Source organism: Xylaria bambusicola (assembly GCF_022495145.1).
Source record: "Xylaria bambusicola strain CBS 139988 unplaced genomic scaffold F5B22scaffold_1, whole genome shotgun sequence".
Classification (NCBI taxonomy): domain Eukaryota; kingdom Fungi; phylum Ascomycota; class Sordariomycetes; order Xylariales; family Xylariaceae; genus Xylaria; species Xylaria bambusicola.
Genome location: NW_025953554.1, coordinates 258,873 through 282,260, shown reverse-complemented (window position 1 = coordinate 282,260; position 23,388 = coordinate 258,873). Strand labels below are relative to the sequence as shown.

Here is a 23,388-nt window from a genome sequence, read left to right as displayed (position 1 = left end):
TGTCCTCTCTCTCTCTCTTTCTCCCCCCTCTATCTACCTACCTCTCTACATACCTCTCTCTACCTGGACATTTACTTCTGTCCTCGACTCCAGGTGGCCTAGGCAGTGTCCACGTCAAATTAAACGGGAGACCGGGTAGGTAAGTAGTGTGTATTCCATTTTTGGCATGCGCCAGTGAGAAGTTGAATGTGCCGTCAAATCCAATTCCCACCTCTCGCTCTCACTTGCTGGTACTTTACTTAGTACACCCACCCACCCACCCCGTATAGTCTTCCTCCTCGCTTCTCGTACCGCCCAATACCTACATCCAGACCTACATAGTACACCAGACCTACACCACTTCCCTCCTCCTCCTCACCACTACAACCGCCGCCGGTCGTACCGTTGCCCAGTGTACCCTCACTCTTACCCGCACTCTCAAGCGCCTGCTATACTAGACCTGGTATCCTAACCTGGCATCCTACTCAGACCAGCAGATGTCCTTCTTCTGCCCTTGTCGCCCGTCTTGGTAGACCTAAGAGTCCACTGTCCCCATGGCCTTCGACTTGTAGCCACCCGAAACACGCACGCCTTTCTAATTTTACCTACCTACACACGCCCACCTTTACGCCACCCGTCGTACATACTTTCTCTCATTTGTCTCTTTCCGAGTCCCTTGCCTTCGTCTCGACGTTCTTTGCCCTCTTTAACCACGGAGTGAAGCAACAATCAGTCAATCAATCAATCGTCAAGACGTTGCGCGCCCCGGCGTCTCTTTGTCGGCTCATTGGGACCAAGTATAGGATCCACGTTGTTCTGACCGACAGAACGGGTTTATTTTGAGACTGCCAACAAGTAGGAGCGAGGTGCATGAGCAGGATTCAGCAGCGCTGTCCAACTTTAGGTCTTGGCCTTACCGCCTTTTCCATGATCGCATTCCTTTCACCACCGTCATACATACACTATACCCTTTAAACATACTGACAGACGCTTCCCGATCCAGCCAGCGTCGACGTTGCTAGGCGAACCACAACTCAACGGAAGGAGTAGAGGACGGCATCAACACTCTAGTGTGTGGATTAGAAGAGAGCTGGGCGTTTCAACCACTGGGTTGCGATTCTTTCCCACCATCAATATGCCTTCCGCCGCCGCTCGACGCATGTTCGAGGATCAGCTACCCTCTTTTATGTCTATAATAGACCCAGAAAGTGAAAACATTGGGGATAGGGAGTTGGTTACCGTCGTGGAGCCCAAGTTCATGGAGATGGAATCACGCTATGCATCTAAAAACGTGGATCAGAAGGCTCCCCAGCCAACAAACCAACATCTTCGACCAGTCCCATCCGACTCGACTCACCGGCACCATGACAGCACGTCAACCCAGAATTCGGATTCCGCCGACTCCTCTCCCACCCTTACCACAGATACTTCTTCATTGTCGGATCCGTCACCCTCATCGTCGCCAGACTCGCCAGTCAACTTAATACCTCTAAATTCTTTTCCTTTAAGTACATTTAGAGAAATCCCTACTATGGACGGTCTTCAGATCGACCGCAATACGAACACGAATGCCTCAGAGCGGCCCATGACATCACCCGGCCCCCGGAAACCGAGGAATATGAAAGGCTTATCCATACAGCCACCATTTGCATCGTCCTCGAGCAATACTTTGGTCTCTGAGCCTTCATCTCCTTGCTTTATCAAGCCTAGAATACCCGGGCCTCGGAAAAAACCTAGTCTACTCAGCCTTAAAACTGATTCCCAGGGACTGAATCTTCGGCCAATGGCTTTGGAAGTGCCAGGTTCGCCTAGCCTACCGCCTATGTTACAGCGGAGGTCTTTGAAGCATTCGACGTCATCACCTCATATGCTGTCCTCAATGAAGTCAGCGACATTTGGCCCGGCTGGTGGAATGACATTCCCTACGGTTTTCGAGCGGGGGACTTCTGGCTTGTCGGAAGTATTGCGTCCCACAAGGCTAGGAAGTATCAGTGATGACTGTGGTTCTACAATACCAGAGGAGGATTCCCCTATAAAACCACAGATGGCAAATCGGGCAGCTATGGATTTTGAGCCTTTCCGTGACGAATCGGAGATCAATGAGGACCAAAAGTCCCCAGGGTACCCCGATGGCCCGATTGCGATATACAACGACAATGTGTATCTTTATCTAGAACCCACTGCTGAAGAAGCATCCAAATTCGACGTGGTCATTAATGTGGCTCGTGAAGTCCACAATCCATTCGCAGCCTCGAAAACCAGAAATGATAGCGTAGCAAGTTCGGGGTCACCGGAGGCTATGATCGAGTCGCCAATACCGGATACAGCAATGACGAATGATAGTTTTGCAACAGCTTTCGAATACCCACCTCGTGAGGAGCCCAGCTCGGAAACGCCCACGACGCCCAAAGCAGCCCCATGGAATGAGCCTGAATATATCCATATGCCTTGGGACCATAATACTGATATTGCTACTGATTTAATGAACCTTTGTGAAACAATTGATAAGCGCACCAAAGAAGGGAAGAAGGTGCTTGTTCACTGCCAGCAAGGTGCGAGTCGCTCAGCTAGCTTGATCATCGCATACGGCTTATATCAGGATCCGGGATTGAGCGTTAACGACGCTTACCATGCAGCTCAAGCGAAAAGTAGATGGATAAGCCCGAATATGCGGCTCATGTACTGTTTACAGGATTTTCAGAAGGAAGTTTCAAAAAAGAGAGCGCCCCGGTCTAGTGCTGGTCCTAGGAGCGGAAGAAGCCCGACGAAACATCGACTTACGCTGTCGGCTGATGCTATAGGTGTTAAACCTAAAGAGCCTATGACCGCGCCATTGCCCGATGAAGAGGGTACATCGAAGGGGTCCAGCCTGGATCGGAACCCGTTTCATTCCCGTGGAAAATCGACGTCCAATATTGAGGCAATCTCTCCCGGGCCTTCATCTGCACCATCTAGTTTTTCATGGTCAGAAAACGAGCAAGGAAAAAAGCAGGAAACCATTGGTCGCTTTAATTTTGGGGATACACTCGAGCCACCAACGATGTTTGAGCCGAGCCCGGAACCGCGGCTGCAATCGGCATTTCCCCCTAGGTCATCGTCCTTCTTCAAGCCTCCGCCATCTCCTGGGTTTCCTCAAATTGGGTTCTCTCAAAATTTCCCTAGCGAACCTTTCAACTTTGGCTTTCAAGATCACAATATAGGGTCTAAGCGGCAGAACCCATTCAGTAACCATGATGAGATATTGCCTCACCGGAGCATCTCAATAACTTCAGCTCTGCCCGACGATGATGATATCATGTCTCCACGGGTTGAGACTATGACAAACAACCCACTCCATGATTCCTTCACCGAATTGTCTGGGATGAAGTTTGTCGTCGAATCGCCGCCAACACCCACCGAGGGTCTCTTTTCTCCACGGGAAACTATGTTTCCAAGAAATCCCTTTTCTCCTTTCGGACGCCCTTCACAGACGGCCGATCCACGAAGTCCACCTACAAGGGGAGAAACGCCGATAACACGATCTATCGATGAGATTTTATAGCCTTCGATATGACTTGGCACCATATTATTCCGACTACTCACCCAAGTACCATACCAACTACAAGGAACCCTGTCTTTGGTGTCTCATTTGTCTAAATTTACCGAACCATCGTTGTCGTCACCTTATTTTCGTTTTGTCTTTTTTCCTTTTTTTCTTTTTCTGGATTTACAGCATTACCGAGTACCGGATCGGCGATACCGGATACCCCGGGCGGCGGCGCTATATGCTGCGTACAAAAGTCAACCAATGGGAAAGACGATTGCCATATGTCTTTTACCAGCTCTCATGCTCTTGGTTTCATGATGTCATGTCCATTGAATCAATCGAAATACCAATGTATAATCTAAAATCATCTTGTGAGCAAAAAGGGAAGGGGTTTTAATTATCACCACGGATAACAGGCCTTTGACAAAAGAGGCCGAATGCAACTACAGCCGGAGTAAAGGGGGGAGAATATCCCTTTTTGTATTTACGTACGCAAATGACTTGGGCAGCTGATGTTCACACCTGCGAGCGAGCGAGCGAGCAAACCAAGCACATACATAACATTGCGAACGCATTGAAACGAAACGGCGTTGTTGAGGAGTAAGGAGAAAGGGAAGGCAGGAAAGGGGAAACCGGAATTTGGACATTACATACACACATATTGCAATTTTGTGTGTGTGTATGTGTGATGCTAGCTAGCAATCAATCGAGGAACAACTGTCCAATGTTCCGAAGTCTTGTACATATAGTTGTGATGATATGACCATAGTGAAAAAATAATCGTGCTACGTGCGCGAAAAGTTTCAAGGAAAAGTATTCATAACTTTCTGTGTGGGTTAATAGTGTGGTGTATGTGAATTGATGTGAAGTGAAGTGGTGATATATGAGATTATTAACATATATAACCTCTTGTTCCGTGGTTATTTTATTTTCTTCTTACGTTCTCAGATAAGCCATACTGTATATATAACCGGGATAAGATAATTATATATCTCTCTCATGCTCTAGAACGACAAATAAACTTATTTAACTATCTATTCCTTTTCTACAATATGATACGTTAACTAACGTCCCTATCTATCAGCCCATCCATCCATCTATAAAAAAGCAACAAGCAATCTCACAGCGCCTTGGCAGTCAACGCCTTCGCCTTCTTCCTAGCCTCTTCCTTGGCCAATTTCTCGCGGCGCGCGATAGCGGCCTCGGCGCCGATGCCGCCGAAGACGAGGCCCACGCCGAGGACCTGCATGCGCGTGAGGCGGTGGCCGAAGGCGACGACGGAGAGGATCATGGTGAACATCTTGCGGGTGACTGTTACTGTCACGAGGAGGACGGAGGAGAATGTGGAGAGGGTGTAGACTGTGTCCGTGGGGTTAGTATTTACTTAGTTAAGTTTGTGAGAGCGGATGTGATGTGGAAGTGAGGTAGGTAGTTGTTACGGAGAGGTAGAGAGAGGGAGGGAAGGAGGGAAGGCAAAACTAACAGATGAATACCTGTCCCACAGCACCACAGGCCGCGAAACCCAGAATATCAGACCACACGCCGGGATGTCTGGCCATGAACGCAAGCGCGTCCTCGAGCTCGCCCGCGCTCCCGGCGATGTCCATGCCAAGCCACTCGCCGACGCCCGTGTGGACGAGCCAGGGGCTCAGGACGAGGTACGCGACCATGACGAGCATGGACATGAGGTTATTCGCGCACATCATCTGCGGCCCCGTGTACGGCTGGAACGAGGTGAAGATGTAATCCTGGGTGGAATTCGTCAGGCCGTCGAAGAGGAGATTGATGCCCAATAGTAATAGGCCCCAAGCGCTATTCTTCTCTTCTTTACTAGAACCGGAACCGTGACTTTTCCCTTTTTTACCAGAATGCAGAGTAAATACCGCCACGCCCGCCGTGACGGCCGCGACGACCATGTACTTGTACAGCGGGTATCGTTTGCGGAAGACGGTGATGTGCAGGAACATCACGGGGAGCAATTTGCAGCTTTTCGCGAGCAGGAAGGTGATGTAGTCGATGTGGGACAGCGAGGCGTATCCGAATGGGGACGCGAGCGAGCTCGTTAACGCCACGAGGAGGAGCGGTGGTAGTATTCGCGAGGACGGGATGATGGGGGGCACGGAAGCCCCCTTTGGCGTGCTGAAGTAGAGGTATACGGCGCCCGTCGCGGCCGCGAAGAGAGATTGGATTGTGTTGAGGAACACGGGGTATTTGAATACTTCGGTTTGCCCTGGCGCGCCGTGCGGTGTCGTTGTGAGTTTCTCTTGGAGATAGGCCCATGTGAGGCTAAAGTCGCATTCAATTACCGTGTTAGCTAACTGCGCCGCCGATCATTGCGACTCGCGCGTCTTTTCTGTTCTTGTATGGTGCTATATCTAGACTAAGATGGAAGAATGCAACGTACAAGGACCCGTATATACCAGCAACGGCGATGACGAGCTGCGTCGCCCCGGCCTCTGATTTCGCAGCTATCGGCGCAGGCGCAGATTTATGGACTGCCCCATTGGATGAAGGACGGGGACCATCGTCATGTTGCTTTTTCGACGATGCTGTGGGAGATTGTCGTGATATGTATTCTGACGAAGCCTGGCGCTCTACGGGCCGGGCTTGTTTGGTACGCGCCATGGCTCGGGGAAGAGACACAGGTAAGAGAGGCGCGGGATGATGTGGGATACGAGACGCTGATAATACAGTCTAGCTATGAGTGCTTCGACATGAAACCAAATACCAAAGTTGGGAGTGGTGTGGTGAAAGGGAAGCGTTGGGTGGTGCGGTAGAAAAGTAGGAAACAAAGTCGACAATCGGCCGCGACCAAATGAAACCAACAGCACATGAAGTGGATGTCCAGTATGACTGATGACAGATGGCCCTTCGAGGATTGGCAGAATCATCGGATGAAGTGCTCACTTGGCCAAATAGGGCAAAACTTTAACTCAAGCGGGTAGGCGGTAAGAATGGTCCCCTGGAGCTAGCGATAGGTACACTCCCACGCTAGGCGCTTGCTTCTAGCGGGGGGGCTTCTGCCGAAAGTGTACCTATAATTAGGTAGTACTTACCTACTTCTTCACTACTATGTACGGAGGTTGGGGTCCAAAATATCCATCACCGTTAGTATTGGCTTATAGTGCCAAGCCTGATGGAAATCTGCGACCACAACCTACGTACATTAAATTAGATCGTTAGCTAGATAGCTTGAATATTCAAATCACACAACCTGAGAGGCTGTCAAGGCGACCTGCATGTTACAGATGGTGTACTAGTCGTCATAACAACAATTCACAAATGTCACTTCCACAGAGGCATTATTATATGATAACTTCTCGTTGCACATTGCCCAGACGCAGCGGCTCACACATCATCAGTAGACGTGCATGCCGCACTGGAGATTATGAAGTGATTCTATTATGATTGGCCCAACCTAGGTTCGTGCCCCGCCGAAGAATCCTTGCGACACCGAGGCCACCACTGTCGAGTACCAGAGATCAAAGCCCATCTTGTAACATTGCATTCATTCCATCCATGGGGGCCAAAGTTAGGTCGACACATACTGCGCCAAGATGATGGCAGAGCGAGAAAGAACATGTCCTGTCGGCTCTCGGCATATAATGGTACGTTCCCTAGGTTTTCCATAAGAATGTAAGGAAAGGGGTGGGCTGGGATGCGTCGCAGGTATCAAGTCGGACGGTGTCGCCCAAGTCAGCATGATATGTTACGAATCATCTGCGTGACCCACTGCCTCATGCATACTTAGGTAGTAGAAGCCTTCAATCTCGATGCAGGGGTCACACACGGGAAATTCCGCAAGGCGGAATATGGGGGGTTTGGCCTTGCTTAATGGTCGGAACAAAGTGAAGCGTTACCGATACCCCTCATACCAAATCGCCCAGGGGAACCACAAGATACGGGATGTGATCTAGGACACCTCTGAAAACATGCACTAAACATGCGTAGGATGGTTAGATTACCATCAACAGATGTGCACAAGTCCCCGTACTATATCTGACAACTGATGGGTCGCAATTTGCCTCTCGCCTTGGCAGTATACGGATTCATTGTGGTGATAAGGATTGTTTGTAGTCGGTAGAATCTGGATTATGAGCCTGTACAAGCCGATGTTTGATTGCCAGACTGCCCACGTCGTATTGGCTGGACCGAGGGCACGATTAAGAAAGCGGATAATAAGAAGATGAGTTGGATCGTTTGTGTTTTTATTTTTTCGGAGGCTGAAGAGGAGGAAAATTTATCGTAAAGTCGTTTCGTGGATATCTCACCTGGAGCAGGAGCCTTGCGGCAAGTCAGATCTGGAAGTCTCCCCCTAACGCAGGGCATGTCACCAAACCGAACCCCACACTAAAGATGTCCTAGACAAATGTATGAACGTTCTGTTTCAGTACGGACGCCGTCCAATCCTAGTGAAAGCAAATACCGCCAATTACTCGGGCGACTGCACCTGGCTGCGTCGCATTTTTTCAGCCTCGAGGTTCTCGTACAGCAAAAAGAGAGCACTCTCATTAGCCTTGGCTGTTCCCATGATGGTGAACATTCGCTCGCCTGTCTCATCATGTGGCGCCTGTTCTCCGTTTAGTCCCTAAGCCAAATCAAGCATCAATAATTTGACAAAATATGACGTACCTTGGCAATTGAAATGCGAGCACCGGAGGCCTTGCGAATTTCGCTAATTTTCTGGCCACCCCGGCCGATGATGCAGCCAACCATGTCCGCCGGAATACTAATGTTCTGTGTTTGTATTTCTTCTCCATTCTCATCGTGAGTAGGAGGGCCACGGGTGGCTGCGTCAGAATCCGAGCGGCGATTGTTGAACGGACGTGAAGCCCCATTGCTGAAGTCGGCGCCATTTCCCGTGCGCATTACGCGTGGTGAACCGTAATCGCCTCTGCTGGATGTACCATACGGCGATCCGCCAGTACCGCCAACACCACCTATAGACCCCGCACCACCTGGAGTTGTGCGGACACTTGGGTTGTAGAGTACGGTACCGGTACCACGCTGCCAGTCGTCGACTAAGCATTTAGAGATTTCCCAAATGGCTCGTTGGATGCCGTCGGGATTGCCCGTTAGTTCAACAATGCGCTCAGTGGATTGAGGAAGCATATCCTTTTGCGCGACCATACGCACACCCGACACGTCTTGGATGTGCTTGATCTTGAGGCCGCCCCGACCGATAATGGTTCCCATTTGGTTATGGGAAATAAGCATTTTCAACTCTAAGATTATGTTAATCTTCGTCGATCCACGAATGGAATACACGAAACTTACGATGAGTTCCTCCATTTGACTGAATAACACCTCCCATTCCCATAGCCGGAGCTCCTTCCAGCAGAGAACGAGCTACTAAAGCATATGCTCTGGAGACAGAGTCGCAACCGCCAGTAATAGTCAAAACCCGGTCGTGGACACCCTGAACTACCTTGCTTACGCCAGCCTTGACACCTGTGTCGTCACGGAGATCAGCGACGTTTTTACCACCTTTACCGATGATGATGCCAGCTTCTTTAGATGAGACAATGGCACGAAGCGTCAATTGGGTTGCAGCGTATTCCTCGTCCGTCTTAGGGGCGGGCTCGCCCTCCGGGCCCAATCGACCCTCGTCGGCGTCAAGCTTATAATCCATAGGAACCGTGTCGGCACCATTTGGCGGAGTAACTTCTTGAGCAGACATGATATTGAGTGGTGAGGAGTGAGCGTCAGATGATGTATTTGGCGGCAAGGAAATCGGCTAATTGATTTCTAGGGTTTCGATTGAACTGTTGAAGATATAGGCGAATGGACCGTTGTACGCTTGCAGAGATTGATGCACACGAGTGCGGTCGGCGAATGTTGTTTGAGTGGTATGCGACTAGGCTTACAGATAGGACCCCAAGGCAGGTAGCTTGTGTGACTGGTGGGAGGTTAGCTCTGATAAGCTGATGTGGATTTTGCGGGGAAGTCGGTTATGGTCTTTATGTGAGATGAGGTAAGTACTGTAAGAATCGAGTTTAACAGCTAGGAAAGTTTGATTTTGGATACAGAGATATGGGAAAAGCTGTCAGTGGGGTAGTAGACGCCACTTGACACAAAAGCGAAAGGCAGCGGAATAGATGTGGAATGAGATTAGCGCCAGATCTTATCACCTGGGCGATATGCTGCATGGGCATAACTAAGGTAGGTATGTGGCCCGGAAAATACAGACGGCGCGTGAGAAGGTCACGGCTGGCAAGGAGAAGAGGCATGGGTTGGGGGCTGGCGGGGTTCTGCAAACCTTTACTTGATTTTCCAGGTTACCTCGTGGAGATAGATGCGTCGCGTTACCGTGGTTGTGTATGCCTCAATCCAGGTACACAGATTGTGGATATTTTATGAATCGCAGCGATTGGATTTTGGTGTGCGCAAAGCTGGTTGTTGATGCTGCTTAACGTCAGTAGCTGCGGGGTTGTAGAAATGCCCACTGTTGAAACGCGACGGTTTTGTTTCGTTTGGGGCCTCAAGCGGACAAGTGAGGAATAGGTGCAGATAGTGCTATGTAACTAAGTAGACAAAATATGACCTAGACCCGAATGATGCTTGGCATAGGCCCCATGGGTTGGTCTTGGCCGGCCTGGTGGGCTATCTTTTGACGTTGATGAGAGGGGACGGGTACGGGGGATGATCGATACAGACGGAGAGGGGGGATTTGGGTTTCTTGGGTATTTTCTTGGTACATACGAAAAAAATAGAGTTCCAGAAATCAAAGAAAGCGAGCAAGCACTTACGTTGGTATATACGTTGCTACTCACAACTGCAACGGGGAGACGACGACAGGTGTTGTGGAGGCTCTCTTTGTCCAAGCGAACAAGTAAGTAACAAGTAAGTACCTAGATGACGAAGGTAGGAGCTAGCCCACTTTGTCGGGAATGGCAAGAGTCTCGCGCTTAGGCTGGCGTTGCCGTGGCCGGGGGTTGAAAGCGTTGCGGGAAGAGGGTGGAAGGGTGGAGGGGTGCGGATTGTGGGATTGTGAGATCGGAGGATGGGGAGAAGAGGGACGCGATGGTTAGGAGGGCGAAGTCGATGTACGGGGAGATGGAGGCGATGGAGGTGATGGAGGTGATGGAGGTGGTAGAGGTGGTAGAGGTGAGTGAGGTTGAGGTGGAGGCGGAGGGGGAGGATGAGAGAGAGTGGAGGAAGAGAGGCGAAAGAGGTGAGTGAGGAGAGGTGGGAGGTGGAAAGTTGCGTGTGGTTGAGGATTCAGTGTTGAGACGGGCAAGCATGTGTCTTGTGGTGGAATCGGTGATGAATGAAGTTATGTAAGTAAGGCAGTGGGTGTTTTGGGGGAGGGGGGGGGGGGGGGGGGGTCCTCTTTGGATAGATATTGGGGGGTATCGTTTGAGAGGAAAAAGAAGGCGGGGACAGTACTAGGGATGTACTTTCTACCTGCATACATATATACATATCAGATACCTCCTGCCTACCTATACCTATATGCTTTGGTAGGTATGTAGAGAGGTACATATGTAGTTACACGCCCGAATAAGGTACTTTGGATGTACCCAGACCACGGTTAGAGCTACCTAGGCCTGTACTCCGGCCTGTAGGTTGGGGTGTCGAGGCCAAGCTCCAAAGCCGGGACGGACGTCAGTAATTGATTTGCCAATTGGAATACCACCATGTACTGTACGCATGCAATGGCGCTTGGGCGTTTAGTTACCAGATACCCATGTATCTAGGTACATGAGCAGACAAAGGCAGTCGTCGCTACCTACATATATGTACATAGCTTCACTGCAAAGAAGTCGCTGGCCACTGGTAACAATCCCCCTTCGTAATTGCTGCTTGGGTATCCTTCGGTACGGCATGTTACTTACCTACCTACATATAGGTACCTAGGCAGGTACCATACTATCTCTGTCCACATAACCTTTACATACGAAGCTCAAACTGTCCAAGAACTCTGTCGACACTGCCCAGATGCAAGTAGCTGATACATATACACAGGTAGGTATCTCGTACATCATCTGTACCGCATACACTCAAAAAACTCGAACAACACTAGTAGCGCTACCATATATACAAGTGGAACAACTACTATATTGGGCCTATTTAAATCTAACCAAACTAAAGTTATCTTAATCCCCTTTTAGGTGTAATAATTACTTTTTTTAACTTAATATAAGTAGAACTTTAATCTAACCTAATCTTTTTTATATTAACTTTACTTCTATTATTATAACACTTATACCACCCACTTTTATCTACCCTTACCACCACTTAAACGCTTTAAATTTATTATTAAAAATGCTTGCCTTTAAAGCACCAATAAAGATAACTTATAAGTTACTTCTAATTTTACCTTATTATTAGGGCTAATTAAGTAACTTTAATTAACTTATCCTTTAACCCCTTAGGGTTAATCTTTATATTTAATAAAACCTATATCTTTAAACTCCGCTAGCCTTATTGTAGCCCTTATTAATTACGCTATAATTAATACTATAATAGCTATTTTTAATATATAATAATAAACTACTATAATAATTATAAAAGCATTATTAATATAAGGTATAACTTTAATTAATAATAGATTATATAATTAAAGCTTAAAACTATATTAATAATGTTTACTTTAATTAATCTTTAATTCTATATAGGTAAATTACGCTTTACAGCTTAAAGCTTACCTTACCGGTCTTTTTATAGGCTATAAAACCCCTTAAATGCTATAATTAATAACGGTATAAATAGTTTTAAAGTTACCTTAATAATAAACTTTATAAAGAATTTAAATATATAGTTAAAGTAAAAGATTAAAGTTAAGGTTAATAAAAAAATAAAAAAGTAGGAGGTAAAGGTTTATAATAATTATAAAAAGGGTTATTTTTAACGTTTTAAGATAAAGCAAGTTAATTAATATATATTTTTTATATTTAAATTAAATAATTAAAATAGAAGTAATAATACTTTTATTTTAATAATAATTTCTATATAAAGTATAATATATATATTTAAATAAGTTAAAAAAAATCTAAAGGGTAAAAATCTATATAATAGTTAATCTTTTTAAAAGCTTAATATTAATAACCTTTATATTATAACATTAAGGTATAAATAGCTATTATATAAAAAAATATAATCTAATATATTTTTTAATATATTTATTATAAAATAAATATTATATAAATATTAAATAGCTTTTATTATTATTTTATATTATATAATTATTAAAAATAACGCTTTTATATTTATCTTTATAAAATTAACTTCGATTTTTTTTATATTTATATAATAAAGTAAAAGTAAAGTTTATTTTTAAAGATACTATTTTAATACGTTTTATATACGATTTGTATCTTTTAACTATTTAATTAGCTTTACCTTTATTTTACCATTAGGTAAGCCTTAAGAATAGCATTTTTCCTTTAATTCTATTACTTTAAATTATTTATAGCCATTTTTTAATTAAGCTATTTCTTCTTCTTTAATATTTATATATTTATAATCTAAATTATTAACTGTTTTATTAATCTTTTTAAGCTTTATTTTAACCTTTTAATTTAAATATTAATAATAATTATTAAAAGCTAATTAATTAAAATTAATACCTTTAATATTAATTTTAAAATTATTATAACTATTTAAATAAATTAAAATATTAATATTTATAAAAAGTCCTATTATTATTTTATAATTAAACGAAGTAAAAGTTTATTTTTATATATTTATAATAATGTAAGTAATTATTATTTATCTTTTATTAATTGTTTACTTTTTAAGCAATTTCCCTTCTTTTTTTAACTTATTTATATATAAATTTATTTCCTTTTAAAGCTAAATTTTAAAGGGACTATTAAAACTAATATTTAAAGGCTATAAATAAGCTATAAAATTTAGCAGGATTATTATAACAATAACGTTAGCCCTATAAAGAGCTACCTTAACCTTATCCATTTTATAAAAGGCAGCTATATTAATAATTAATAAATTAAGCTTTCCTTTAATATAAGCAATTAAATTATTATTAATTTAATTTTTAAATAAATTACTATTATTATATACCTTTTTATTAAATAATATATTAATACCCTTATAATATAATAGCTTTTCCCTATTTATTTTAAAGCCCTTATTATAAAAAATAATAATTAGTTTTAACTTTTTAATGTATTTCCCATTTATAATAATTGTTAATATTAATATTACTTGCTATTTTCCTTAACTATTTTTATTTAACTTTTTATTAATGGATATATTACTTTTATAATTATATATATAACCTATTAAAAATTCAAATAGTATTGGAATTTTATTTAAATTAATAATAGGGAAATTTATTAAAAAAAAGCCCTTTAATAGAATTATTTATTAACGCTACACTTTTCTAGGTTTAATTATTTTATAAAACCCTTTTAATAAATTATAGGAAGTTATTTATATATTTAACTATCTTTATAAACATTTGAATTAAAGTATAAGTTATCCATTAATAGTTAATTTAATAGTATTAAAGAAAGCTATAAAATTACTTATTTAAAAAGGTAAAAACTATTAGGTAAGTTAAGTAATAGCTATTAAAGATTATAATAGTTTTCTAATTAAACTAATAAATATTAATTAACTTCTTTACTTTCCTAATTATATAAAATGCTTCTTATAACTTTAACTCCAATACCGGCAGTTACGGTGGCTGGCCTGGTGACCCACCTGGGGCTTAGGGCCCAGATGGCCACACTGCCACGCGTATCGCAATCACCACGTGACCATCGCTTCGCTGTGCGCACTAAAATACTTTGCTATACTTTTTGTACTTAGAATATTTCCTCCGTTCTCCATCTCACAATAAATATACAGATGGTACCCCAATATGAGCTTTGCCTCGTACGTGACACTCCAATCGTGACACCGGCTAATAAAATTAAAAGTGTTATTTTTTCCCGTTTAAAATTAACTCTCGCTACCTCCACCACCTTAAAACGAATAATCTACTACTTAGCTTAAAATAATAAACTATTTCTTTAAACGTAGGTTTCTAAAAGCCTTCTTTAACTTTACTATTACTTAAAAGGCTACGATAACGCTATTCTTACTTACCAACTTCGTTAGTTTTTAATAAAATTTAATAGTTTTTTAAAAATAGTAATATATTAACCTTCCTTTATTAAAAATAATGCCTTTAAAACTATATTAATAGCTTTAATAGGTAATAGTTAACCCGTACCAAGCCCTTCTGCTTAAAGCTAAGCTATTTAAATAAAGGGATTAATAGGGTTATACTGGTTAAATTAAAGGCTAAATGGGCTAATCGAAAATTAATTATTATAAAAGCGATTAAAAATAACGTTTTTAACATTTTTTTAATATTATTAAAGAACTGGCTATAATATAGTAAAAATAGCGTTTTCTTAACGCTATTAAAGAACTAGCTATAATACAACGAAAATAAAAAAAATAAAAAAAACAACAGAAATAGCAAAAACAGCAAAAATAGCGTTATTTCTACAATTCTACCACTTATCAACTTTTCTATAACTTACAAAAGGGTATAAAGCCCAACTAACATCTAATAGGAGCAACTTTTAGTGGCGTTCACTAACAAAGTTGCTTGCCTAATATGGATAACCTAGCGAGAGCATCCCTGCAGTGGCGTTACTAGTGTTGTTCGAGTTTTTCGAATGTATGCGGTAGGTCTAGAGTAGAGAGAGAGAGATCCCTGCGGCGATTTGCTGCGCGAGTCTGCGCGAGGGAAGTCACAGATAGTGCAAATACATGCACCTACAGGTAGCCGCGTCAAGGTGGGCTGGCCTCCCATGTACCTGCTGGTATGTGAGAGAGCACGGAAGGTACATCCAACTTGTAAAAGCAACCTGCATGGGTGGAGACAAGGGAAGACGTGATTGGAACTTCGTTTAGGAAGCAAAAGGGATGGACGCCCCGGGCGATCTTCAGAGGCACATGTATGTATTTCATATAGCAGTGACGTACTACATGCTGTAATTCGGGACAGAAGAGCGTGTCTCAAAATGGCGTCAACTAGGTGGGAGATGTTCAAAGTTTAGCAAGCAGTAACACTTAAGATATCAAGTTTACTAGACGCTTTCAAATAGTGGGTATCTGCTGAGATGGATAGATACTACACCAAGTAAATGGGATTATACATATACATACACTACACTGCATAGTGATCGGCAAGTAGCAGAGCCTAACTCAACCTGTTTCCCTCCTTTTATTAAGTTTTAGATAATAGGAGTTTATATAGATACTTACATCTCTTCCTTGTGAGTCTAGCATACAGACAGCGGACCGTAGCACTTCAGGAATACCTATATTCTAACCTAAGATGCCTCAGGTGTCTAGTGTCCGAGCGCGGTATAGATTCACCTTCCCTCCCGGTCTCGGTAAGGCAAGTAACAGATAATATAGATGGCTAAGACAGCATTATCGACCATATCTACAAGCTTGGGTACCTATGCGTGGCCTCTCCTATGACACCATGGCGCACCCTCCAGGCCGAAGAGGTTACGTACATAACCTCAGTTATCTCTACAGTCCTCAGTACATGACCTTGAAGTATATAAGTGCAATCTTCTGGTCCGAGACAAGAGGGCGTCACTCCGGTTACCTCGTGATGTGACACATGTGTAGCCCAGGTTAGACTTGCCTACCTGCTTACCTACTTACCATATTATTGCTTTCCCGTAGCTTTCCGACGAGATACCCGTATATAAAGTCTCATGGCTGTGCTTCGATGCACAGCACCGGAGTCTACCGAGCAATTCAATTCGTCCGAACCGTCACAGTCTCGTCTAATTTCCCTTAGAGTACGGTCTGGTAGGTAACAGCGATACCTGTTTTGCGACATAGTTACCCGGCATATGTTGTCTGGGAAATCGATTCTCTCATTCCACTGCATGTAATGGCGCGCCATCAGCAAGTAAGTGGCTGTTGCTAAAGATATCTCCATTTTGTTCAACCGTGTCTTCGCCTAACTTAAGTGCTTACTTAGGTAGGTACCTACCTATTTATGGTAGCTTCCCCAGTAGCTCAACGGTTCTGGCAGGATGGCTTTCCTTAGGTTTCGTCTCCGACAGTTCGCGGGGCACCTGTCGTCGCGCGTCCATGTTCGCGATAGATCAGTGCACGCACTCTCACTCTCACTCAATCAACCACTCACCATGGTATTGCCACAGCATAATGCTTCCCTCCCTATCGAGCACGGTAGGATTCGAAGTGGTCCTCACGCAACTATCACGTGTCGCACAGGCAGGTGCTGAAAATACCCTGCATCACGCCATAAAAAGGATTATATAAGGTAATCTAACCCCAGAGCTACCAATCACCTAGGTACTTCAGAAGATACGGAATACAAGATTATATGAGGCCTTCATTCATTCACATCCCAGTAACAGGATTGTCTTTCCCCAGCCTGCGCGTAACCACCGTGATCACCCGCCGCGGATTCTGTGATGAGAAGCTTGCAGCTACATATCTTGGGGTCGCTGCATGTCATCCCGCGGGGTGCGTGGGTGTCCACCGGGGGGTCTGCGATTTGCTCTGCGCAGTTGTCGCTGCTGGGATGGGTCTGGACCGGGTTGGTTGCTTCGGGGTGGGTCGCCGCAACGCGCAGGCCGTCTCGGTCACGTCTGATGTTGGAGTATCCGTTTGTCGGATTGTCGTTGCTTTGAGGTGTACATTGTAAGACAGGGCTTCAAGTGAAAATATCATGGTTGTCAATATGATTGTCGCGCCTCTGATGATTTTAAATATTAATCAAACCCCTACCGGACATACATAAGTAAGACACTTAGACATGCAAAGTAATACCCAATCCAGATACATAAAGCGAATAAATATATGTGGCTAGATTAATTGCTTACAGTTCGAACTCATGTGCAATCCGGTTTGCCCAAGACGAATAGACCGAGGCACACCATCGTGTATTCATATGTACATGTATGTGAATCGTTCTTACACCCAACTCATGCATGACCCATTGCTCTAGAAGTAAGCAGGCCCGCAGTTTTGCATATATACACGCGATTTTCTGTCCAATAACAGCAAAAGCTAGAGACCTTTTAACATCATTGGTTGTTTGGTCGATTGGGATTAAGTCTATGGACCGTAAATCGCACCTTGGCAAGTACCTGGTTGGTTTTATTGCAGAAGACGCTTCGCGTAATGAGATTTTTGACATGTACTCTTGGAAGGGCATGGATGTAGTGTCCGTTATATCTTGACGAGATGAAATATACTCTCTGTTACTGCGTTGTTGAGCGAGTTGCTACTGAACCATGGTTGACAACAACAGAGTCACGAGATCATGTGTCACCGATCACTCAAACGGGTCGCTGTATCGGGTGCCAGTGCCAGTTTATCCCACGGCCCGGCCCACTCATCTCTGTCTGAGGGCATTCTCATGCTGTTGCCAGAAACGCTTACAATCAACATGACCCCAATGCTCAAGCCACCACTCGCCAAAACTATCCTCTACCTCATGATCGACCTTGGGTAGTCTCTCATTCCTCTTGAGACCGCATATAACACATGCTTTCGGCGCCGTCGGGACATCCTTGGCAGTTTGAACTTGCATATTGTCGCTGATTTCAGGAATCTTCAGCTGTGCTCCAGTGCCCTTATTCGCAGATGCCACGGCGGACCGTAGACGGCCAACTTGACTCTTCCAATTGCTTACGACATCGGCCGCCTCGCGGTCTTCCTGTGTCGTCTCGGACTTGTTCACGCCGGCGAGCTTCATCCCCTTGCTCCCGGCTGCGGAGATAGACATGCTCTGGGAGAGGAACTTGTCTCTGTGCCATCGCATCTTTCGACCTGCGATGATGCGGGCTGCCACGATGGCGAGGAGTAGATATCCTTTTAGAAAGTCGTATACCTTGGGATCCGATAAGACGCGCTCTTTGATGCTTTGGGACTGTCCGCTGACGGGCTTATACAGATATTCGTTAGCTTGCTCGAATAATTGTGGAAAAGCCGACAGCAGAATCGATGGTGGTGGGATGTTGACCGGGGGTAGGGCTCCATCTTCAGTCTCGGCGGGAGGTTCAGCCTGAGTATCGACCGAAACTGGGTCCCAGTCCCACGATGCATCCTCATTTGCGGGAACTGCATTGGTCGGCGGCAAATGGTTTTTTGTTGCAAGGTTCTTAGGTTTGGTGGTTGCAGGAGGCTCTACCGAGTCCCAGTCCCAAGAAGACTCAACTATCTTTTTGGGTGGCGACTGCGCCGGCTGCTTCGGTAGATCAGAGAAGGAATCCCAATCATCTTCGAATGCTCGAGGCTTGGGTCGGGATTGTGTTTTCTGAGGTTGCACCGTTTTCCCAAATGACTTCACTTTACCTAACCCGTCGTTTTGGCTTTTAGAATATGCGTGACCGACGTTTACTTGCGTTGCTGGTACAGGATCAGGGGTTGGCTCATTTATGTCTAAGTCTAACAATAACTCGGAAGCCTTTTTAACCGTCTCTATTTTCGATGAAGGTACGCTTGGCAGAAGATCCGGAGAGAGCTGTGGTGCCACTGTTTCAAACTCTCCAAAATCATCTTCTTCATCGTCACTTGCCTCGATGTCTTGTTCTCCATCAAAATCGTCGGCGTCGAATAACACATTAGGGTCGGCATTGGCGGTAGTCATTTTGTGCAGTTTAGACTTTGGTAGCTCCGTTTGTGGGCTAGGCAATGCTGAGCTTTCATCATAAGCAGTGAGGTTGTTTGAAAACATATCTAGGGTTGAGGCTCTCACGACTCTTGCTCGCTGCGGCCGAACACCGGCGGTTGGTGGCGCTGGAGTTGGTGGTTTCATGGCGGTTGGGTTTGGCGATGCGGAAGCCAATTGTGAGGGCTTAGGTGAGGGAGCCGTATTTGGCGCAACTTCAAAATCCCCCCATCCATCATCATCATCTTCGGTATTGTCATTATGTATCAACCGATTGTTCGCAAAAGAACTAGTGGCTATAGATGCGGGCCGGGTATTGAAGGCCGGCGAAGGCTGGGGCGACAACCAGTCATGCTGGAACTGGCTCGAAGCCGAGAATGACTGGCTCGATTGATGGCCGCTGGATCTGGCGATGGTTGGGTTCAGAGGCGACGCGAAGGAAAGCGGCGCGGACGGGGGTTGAGCTTGGGGAGGTTTCGATTGGGATTGTTGTGGAGGGGGTTGTGAGAAGTCGTCGAAAGCAGCAAAGAGGTCTGCAGACATGGTCAATGGCCACGGAAGCTTGTCAGAAAATGCATGCCAAAATTGTGTATTGGGTCTATCTGGGGGAAAGTCTATATTGAAGGCTTCTCTTGCAATTGCAGCATGGGATTGAGCAACCGCAATGACAGAATGTTGTAGAGATGACGTACCAGAAGATTTACCTCTAAGCTGAAGGCGGCTATTTATCTAAGTAAGTAAGTCCTGGGCCTAATCTGTTACTTTGGGGCTGAACAGGGGGCCACTTGATTTACAAGGATCCTGACTAGGTACTATCTACCATAATCCCTCCCAGACACGGATTTCATATAAACCAGATCAATGCTTTCGCATGGTCGAGACGACGCCATATGTAATATATAAGCTGGTTGGGGGGATGGAATTCAGTCCTGCTTCACCATGCAAGGCTTGGGTTATGGTGATCGTCATAGAGTCCTGAAAAGTGTTCAGAGGGAATTAACCTCTAAATTATCACATCCTTAGATATAAGTACATATACACAAACAAACTAAACCTAACATGGTATATATTATGAAAGCAACAAGGTGCGGCCGACATTGCGGGGCCGTGAGACCAGAGGCCCTGATCTCGGTGATTTTAGTGGTGACAATTCATCACTCTCACCCTCACGCCGTCTGTCTCGTCCTGTCTTCATAAGAACCCCGAGTGAGAGCAGCAATGTGTAAGGAGAGCCAAGAACATCCAAACATATCAACCCGATCAGTGCGTTGCTGAGACAGAAGAGCGTGATGAGCAGCAGCGCCCGCCCTCATCATACGGCAAGGATATAATCGTTAGCAGTTTAGGGAGTCAAACCGACGATTGCAGGATGAGATCTCTGACCGATGCCTCGTAAGCATTTGTAGCTATTCGCACATGTTTCACCTCAACATATCATGACCTTGCAATCTATCAAACATGAGCTGATCTGTTTTGACATGTCTCCAGTGCACGATGGCAAGAGACTCTCAAGCACAGCTCCAGTTTAGCAGATCTGCAGAGAGCCGTGAAACACAATGCGTCCGATAGTCCGTGTATAGTGGGATGCAGGTCTGTCTGTTGGAAGGTTCGTCGTCCGCCTGCAAGCCCCCCCTATGAAGGACCGGGCGTGTTGACAGACCGTGCAGGCCTTTTTGCTGAACCAGACGACGCTCACTGATAGCAACTGGACTCATGCGCTCCTCGAGTCACGTAGTTCTTATACTTCTCTGAGAGAACATTTCTTGAAATACTGCAAACATCCGGAATATCTCAACGCAGGAAACTCGGATCCGCTGGCGGATGATGCAAATGTCAGCCCCCTCTCTGAATTGCCCTATCGTCGTCATCATTCTTCAATGGACTGTATAATTAACCCGTAATAGTCGCCCTGGAACACATATCGTCAGGACGAGATCTCGCGTGCCGAGATCCTTCAAGATGTCCAACGCTTACCCGATGAGCCGTTCTACCACCAGCCACACATCCAGACACTCATCACGGATGTTCTCTTCATCTACTGCAAACTCAACCCTGATGTCGGGGGTTACCGCCAGGGTATGCATGAGCTTCTGGCGCCAATAGTCTACGTCGTCGAGCAAGATGCGATTGATCCCGCAGACGCCTTGTCTGGTGCTGCTGGTGATTTGACTATGGTGGAGATGTTGGATGCTTCGTTCATTGAACACGACTCTTTTGCTCTATTCTCAAAGGTCATGGACTGCGCAAAGGCGTTCTACGAAACCGGCGAGTCTGCAGATAACGCCGGGAATGCCGCTTTTGGCATGCAGTCGACAAAATCTTCAATTGTTGAAAAGAGTCAGTATATACACGAGGTCTGCCTACACAAAGTCGACCCGGAATTATCAGCTCATCTTAAGAACATCGAGGTTCTACCGCAGGTTTTTCTCATGTACGCCCTTCCCACAAACGCCTCTTCCATAATAATACTGATCTTACCTGAATTAGTCGCTGGATCCGGCTTCTATTCAGTCGCGAATTCCCGTTTGATCAGATGCTCGTCCTGTGGGACAACCTATTTTCCATAGATCCAACTTTTAAACTTATAGACCTTATTTGCACCTCCATGTTATTGAGGATAAGGTGGGATTGTAAGACGCACAATTCTTGAACCAAGTACAAATGAACTACGATGTACTAATGCGTCGCAGTGCTCGAGGCAGACTATAGCGTAGCTCTCCAACTTTTACTCAAATACCCAATTCCACATCCTCCCAACGGGCCGCACACATTCATAGACGACGCGGTCTACTTACAGGATCATCTACATACCTCTGGAGGCGCAACTTTAATAACAAAATACACTAGACGAGCCCCGAATTCCCCAACTCTCTCATCACCACCAACAACGCCAAGAGGGAATGCCCCAAGTCTCCGACAAAAGTTCGCGGGCGCCCGATCTCCACTCTCGTCACCACGCTTCCGCCCACCGCCAGGGGGTGTTGAAGCTTTCTTCGGCGCGGCTAAGAACGTGCTTGAGCAAGGCGAGAGACTAGGCATCAATCAGGCCGTGCGGGACGCAATGGTCGAGATCCGCCGTAATGTCCACGAGGCCAAGACCTCGATGAAGACGAGTAGGGACCTCTTCACCGAGCCGCGGCCGAACACGGCGATTCGCGCCGTCGCCGTCATGGACCGGAGGAATAAACAGCTTGCGGCGATGCTCGACGAGCCGATAGCTTCCCTCAGGGCCGTGAGCTCGTCAGGCGAGGACGCTCTTGAGGCCGCTATAGCCCGGCTTCAGTTCATCAAGGTATACCTCGAGGACTCGACGCTAGCCCTTCCAGACGATGACCAAGACGCTCCGTCTTCACCCAGACAAGCAGAGAGAAAAGTCGATTCCGAACCGCTAAGTAACGCCGTGGCTGCAATGGCGTTGAACACGCCTATGGTCCTCGACTCGCCGAATCCCAGCGTTGGCGAAACCCCAAAGGCAACAACGCCAGTACTCGATCAGCACGACACAGCAACAACAATTCCAAAACTCAAACCCGAAACTTCCGCCGATAAAATGGACACAGACCCCCTCGGCGTCGAACCCTCCAACACAGTCCAAACCCTCCAGCGGCCCCAACCCCCAATCCCAACGCGCTCCACGCTCGCGCAATCTTCGTTTTCATGGATGTTAGAACCCGACATCTCATCCTCTTCCTCATCCTCACAAAACCCATTCAACAAACCCTCATCCTCCTCCTCTTCATCTTCCATGTTCGGCCCTCCAAACCCAGGATCAAGAAGAGACAGTTCCAACCCGCACCACCGCAAGAAGCCTTCGGCAAGTCGCGAGCGCACGGCCTTCTTATTCGGCGAGGTCCCCTCGGACGCCGAAGGGAATGCCATTCGCGAGGAGGATATTTTCGGGCTGGAACCGCTTGGGAAGAAGGGGGGTGTTAGGAGATAGATGAGATTGGGCGAGATGAGATGATTGATGTGAGAGGATAGGACGGGAGAGGATATTTGGTGGGTGTATATATAACATGCAATATGCAGTATGCGTAGAAAGGAAGAAAAAAGAAAGAAAGATAAATCATATGAAGTACCAGTACTTAAGTAGAATTTCTCAGCATAAAGGGGGAGATGGATGGATGGATGGATGGATTGGGGGGGGGGGGGGGGGGGGGGGGTTTTTTTTATAAAATATTAAAGCCCTATTAAAAAAAAAAAAAAAATAATAAAATAAATACAAAACAAAACAATTATACACAAAAAA

General features: G+C 45.4%; 5 protein-coding genes across 5 annotated transcripts; 2 read left to right on the top strand and 3 right to left on the bottom strand.

Moving 5' to 3' along the window:
- The first annotated feature begins 773 nt into the window (after nucleotides 1-773).
- On the top strand, nucleotides 774-3,734 carry F5B22DRAFT_4098 (uncharacterized protein). Its single transcript, XM_047971552.1, has one exon. The coding sequence runs from the start codon at nucleotides 1,115-1,117 to the stop codon at nucleotides 3,518-3,520; it is 2,406 nt and encodes an 801-aa protein (XP_047836177.1). The 5' UTR covers nucleotides 774-1,114; the 3' UTR covers nucleotides 3,521-3,734.
- A 226-nt stretch (nucleotides 3,735-3,960) lies between these two features.
- F5B22DRAFT_582344 (solute carrier family 35 member B1) lies at nucleotides 3,961-6,651 on the bottom strand. Its single transcript, XM_047973291.1, has 3 exons — nucleotides 5,910-6,651; nucleotides 4,989-5,791; nucleotides 3,961-4,864 (listed from the first exon to the last, which is right to left on the bottom strand). Exons 1-3 carry the CDS (start codon nucleotides 6,128-6,130, stop codon nucleotides 4,626-4,628), a joined length of 1,263 nt encoding a protein of 420 aa, XP_047836176.1. The 5' UTR covers nucleotides 6,131-6,651; the 3' UTR covers nucleotides 3,961-4,625.
- Nucleotides 6,652-7,536: 885 nt separating this feature from the next.
- Nucleotides 7,537-9,455, bottom strand: F5B22DRAFT_4030 (kh domain protein RNA-binding protein). The gene is made up of 3 exons (XM_047971490.1): nucleotides 8,783-9,455; nucleotides 8,138-8,730; nucleotides 7,537-8,075 (listed from the first exon to the last, which is right to left on the bottom strand). The coding sequence occupies exons 1-3, from the start codon at nucleotides 9,183-9,185 to the stop codon at nucleotides 7,938-7,940; spliced, it is 1,134 nt and encodes a 377-aa protein (XP_047836175.1). The 5' UTR covers nucleotides 9,186-9,455; the 3' UTR covers nucleotides 7,537-7,937.
- Nucleotides 9,456-17,327: 7,872 nt separating this feature from the next.
- On the bottom strand, nucleotides 17,328-20,057 carry F5B22DRAFT_582332 (uncharacterized protein). The gene has a single exon (XM_047973290.1). The coding sequence runs from the start codon at nucleotides 19,680-19,682 to the stop codon at nucleotides 17,862-17,864; it is 1,821 nt and encodes a 606-aa protein (XP_047836174.1). The 5' UTR covers nucleotides 19,683-20,057; the 3' UTR covers nucleotides 17,328-17,861.
- Nucleotides 20,058-20,291: 234 nt separating this feature from the next.
- F5B22DRAFT_582331 (rab-GTPase-TBC domain-containing protein) lies at nucleotides 20,292-23,281 on the top strand. Its single transcript, XM_047973289.1, has 6 exons — nucleotides 20,292-20,531; nucleotides 20,628-20,745; nucleotides 20,807-20,971; nucleotides 21,044-21,570; nucleotides 21,627-21,769; nucleotides 21,830-23,281. Exons 1-6 carry the CDS (start codon nucleotides 20,509-20,511, stop codon nucleotides 23,077-23,079), a joined length of 2,226 nt encoding a protein of 741 aa, XP_047836173.1. The 5' UTR covers nucleotides 20,292-20,508; the 3' UTR covers nucleotides 23,080-23,281.
- The last annotated feature ends 107 nt before the right edge of the window (nucleotides 23,282-23,388 follow it).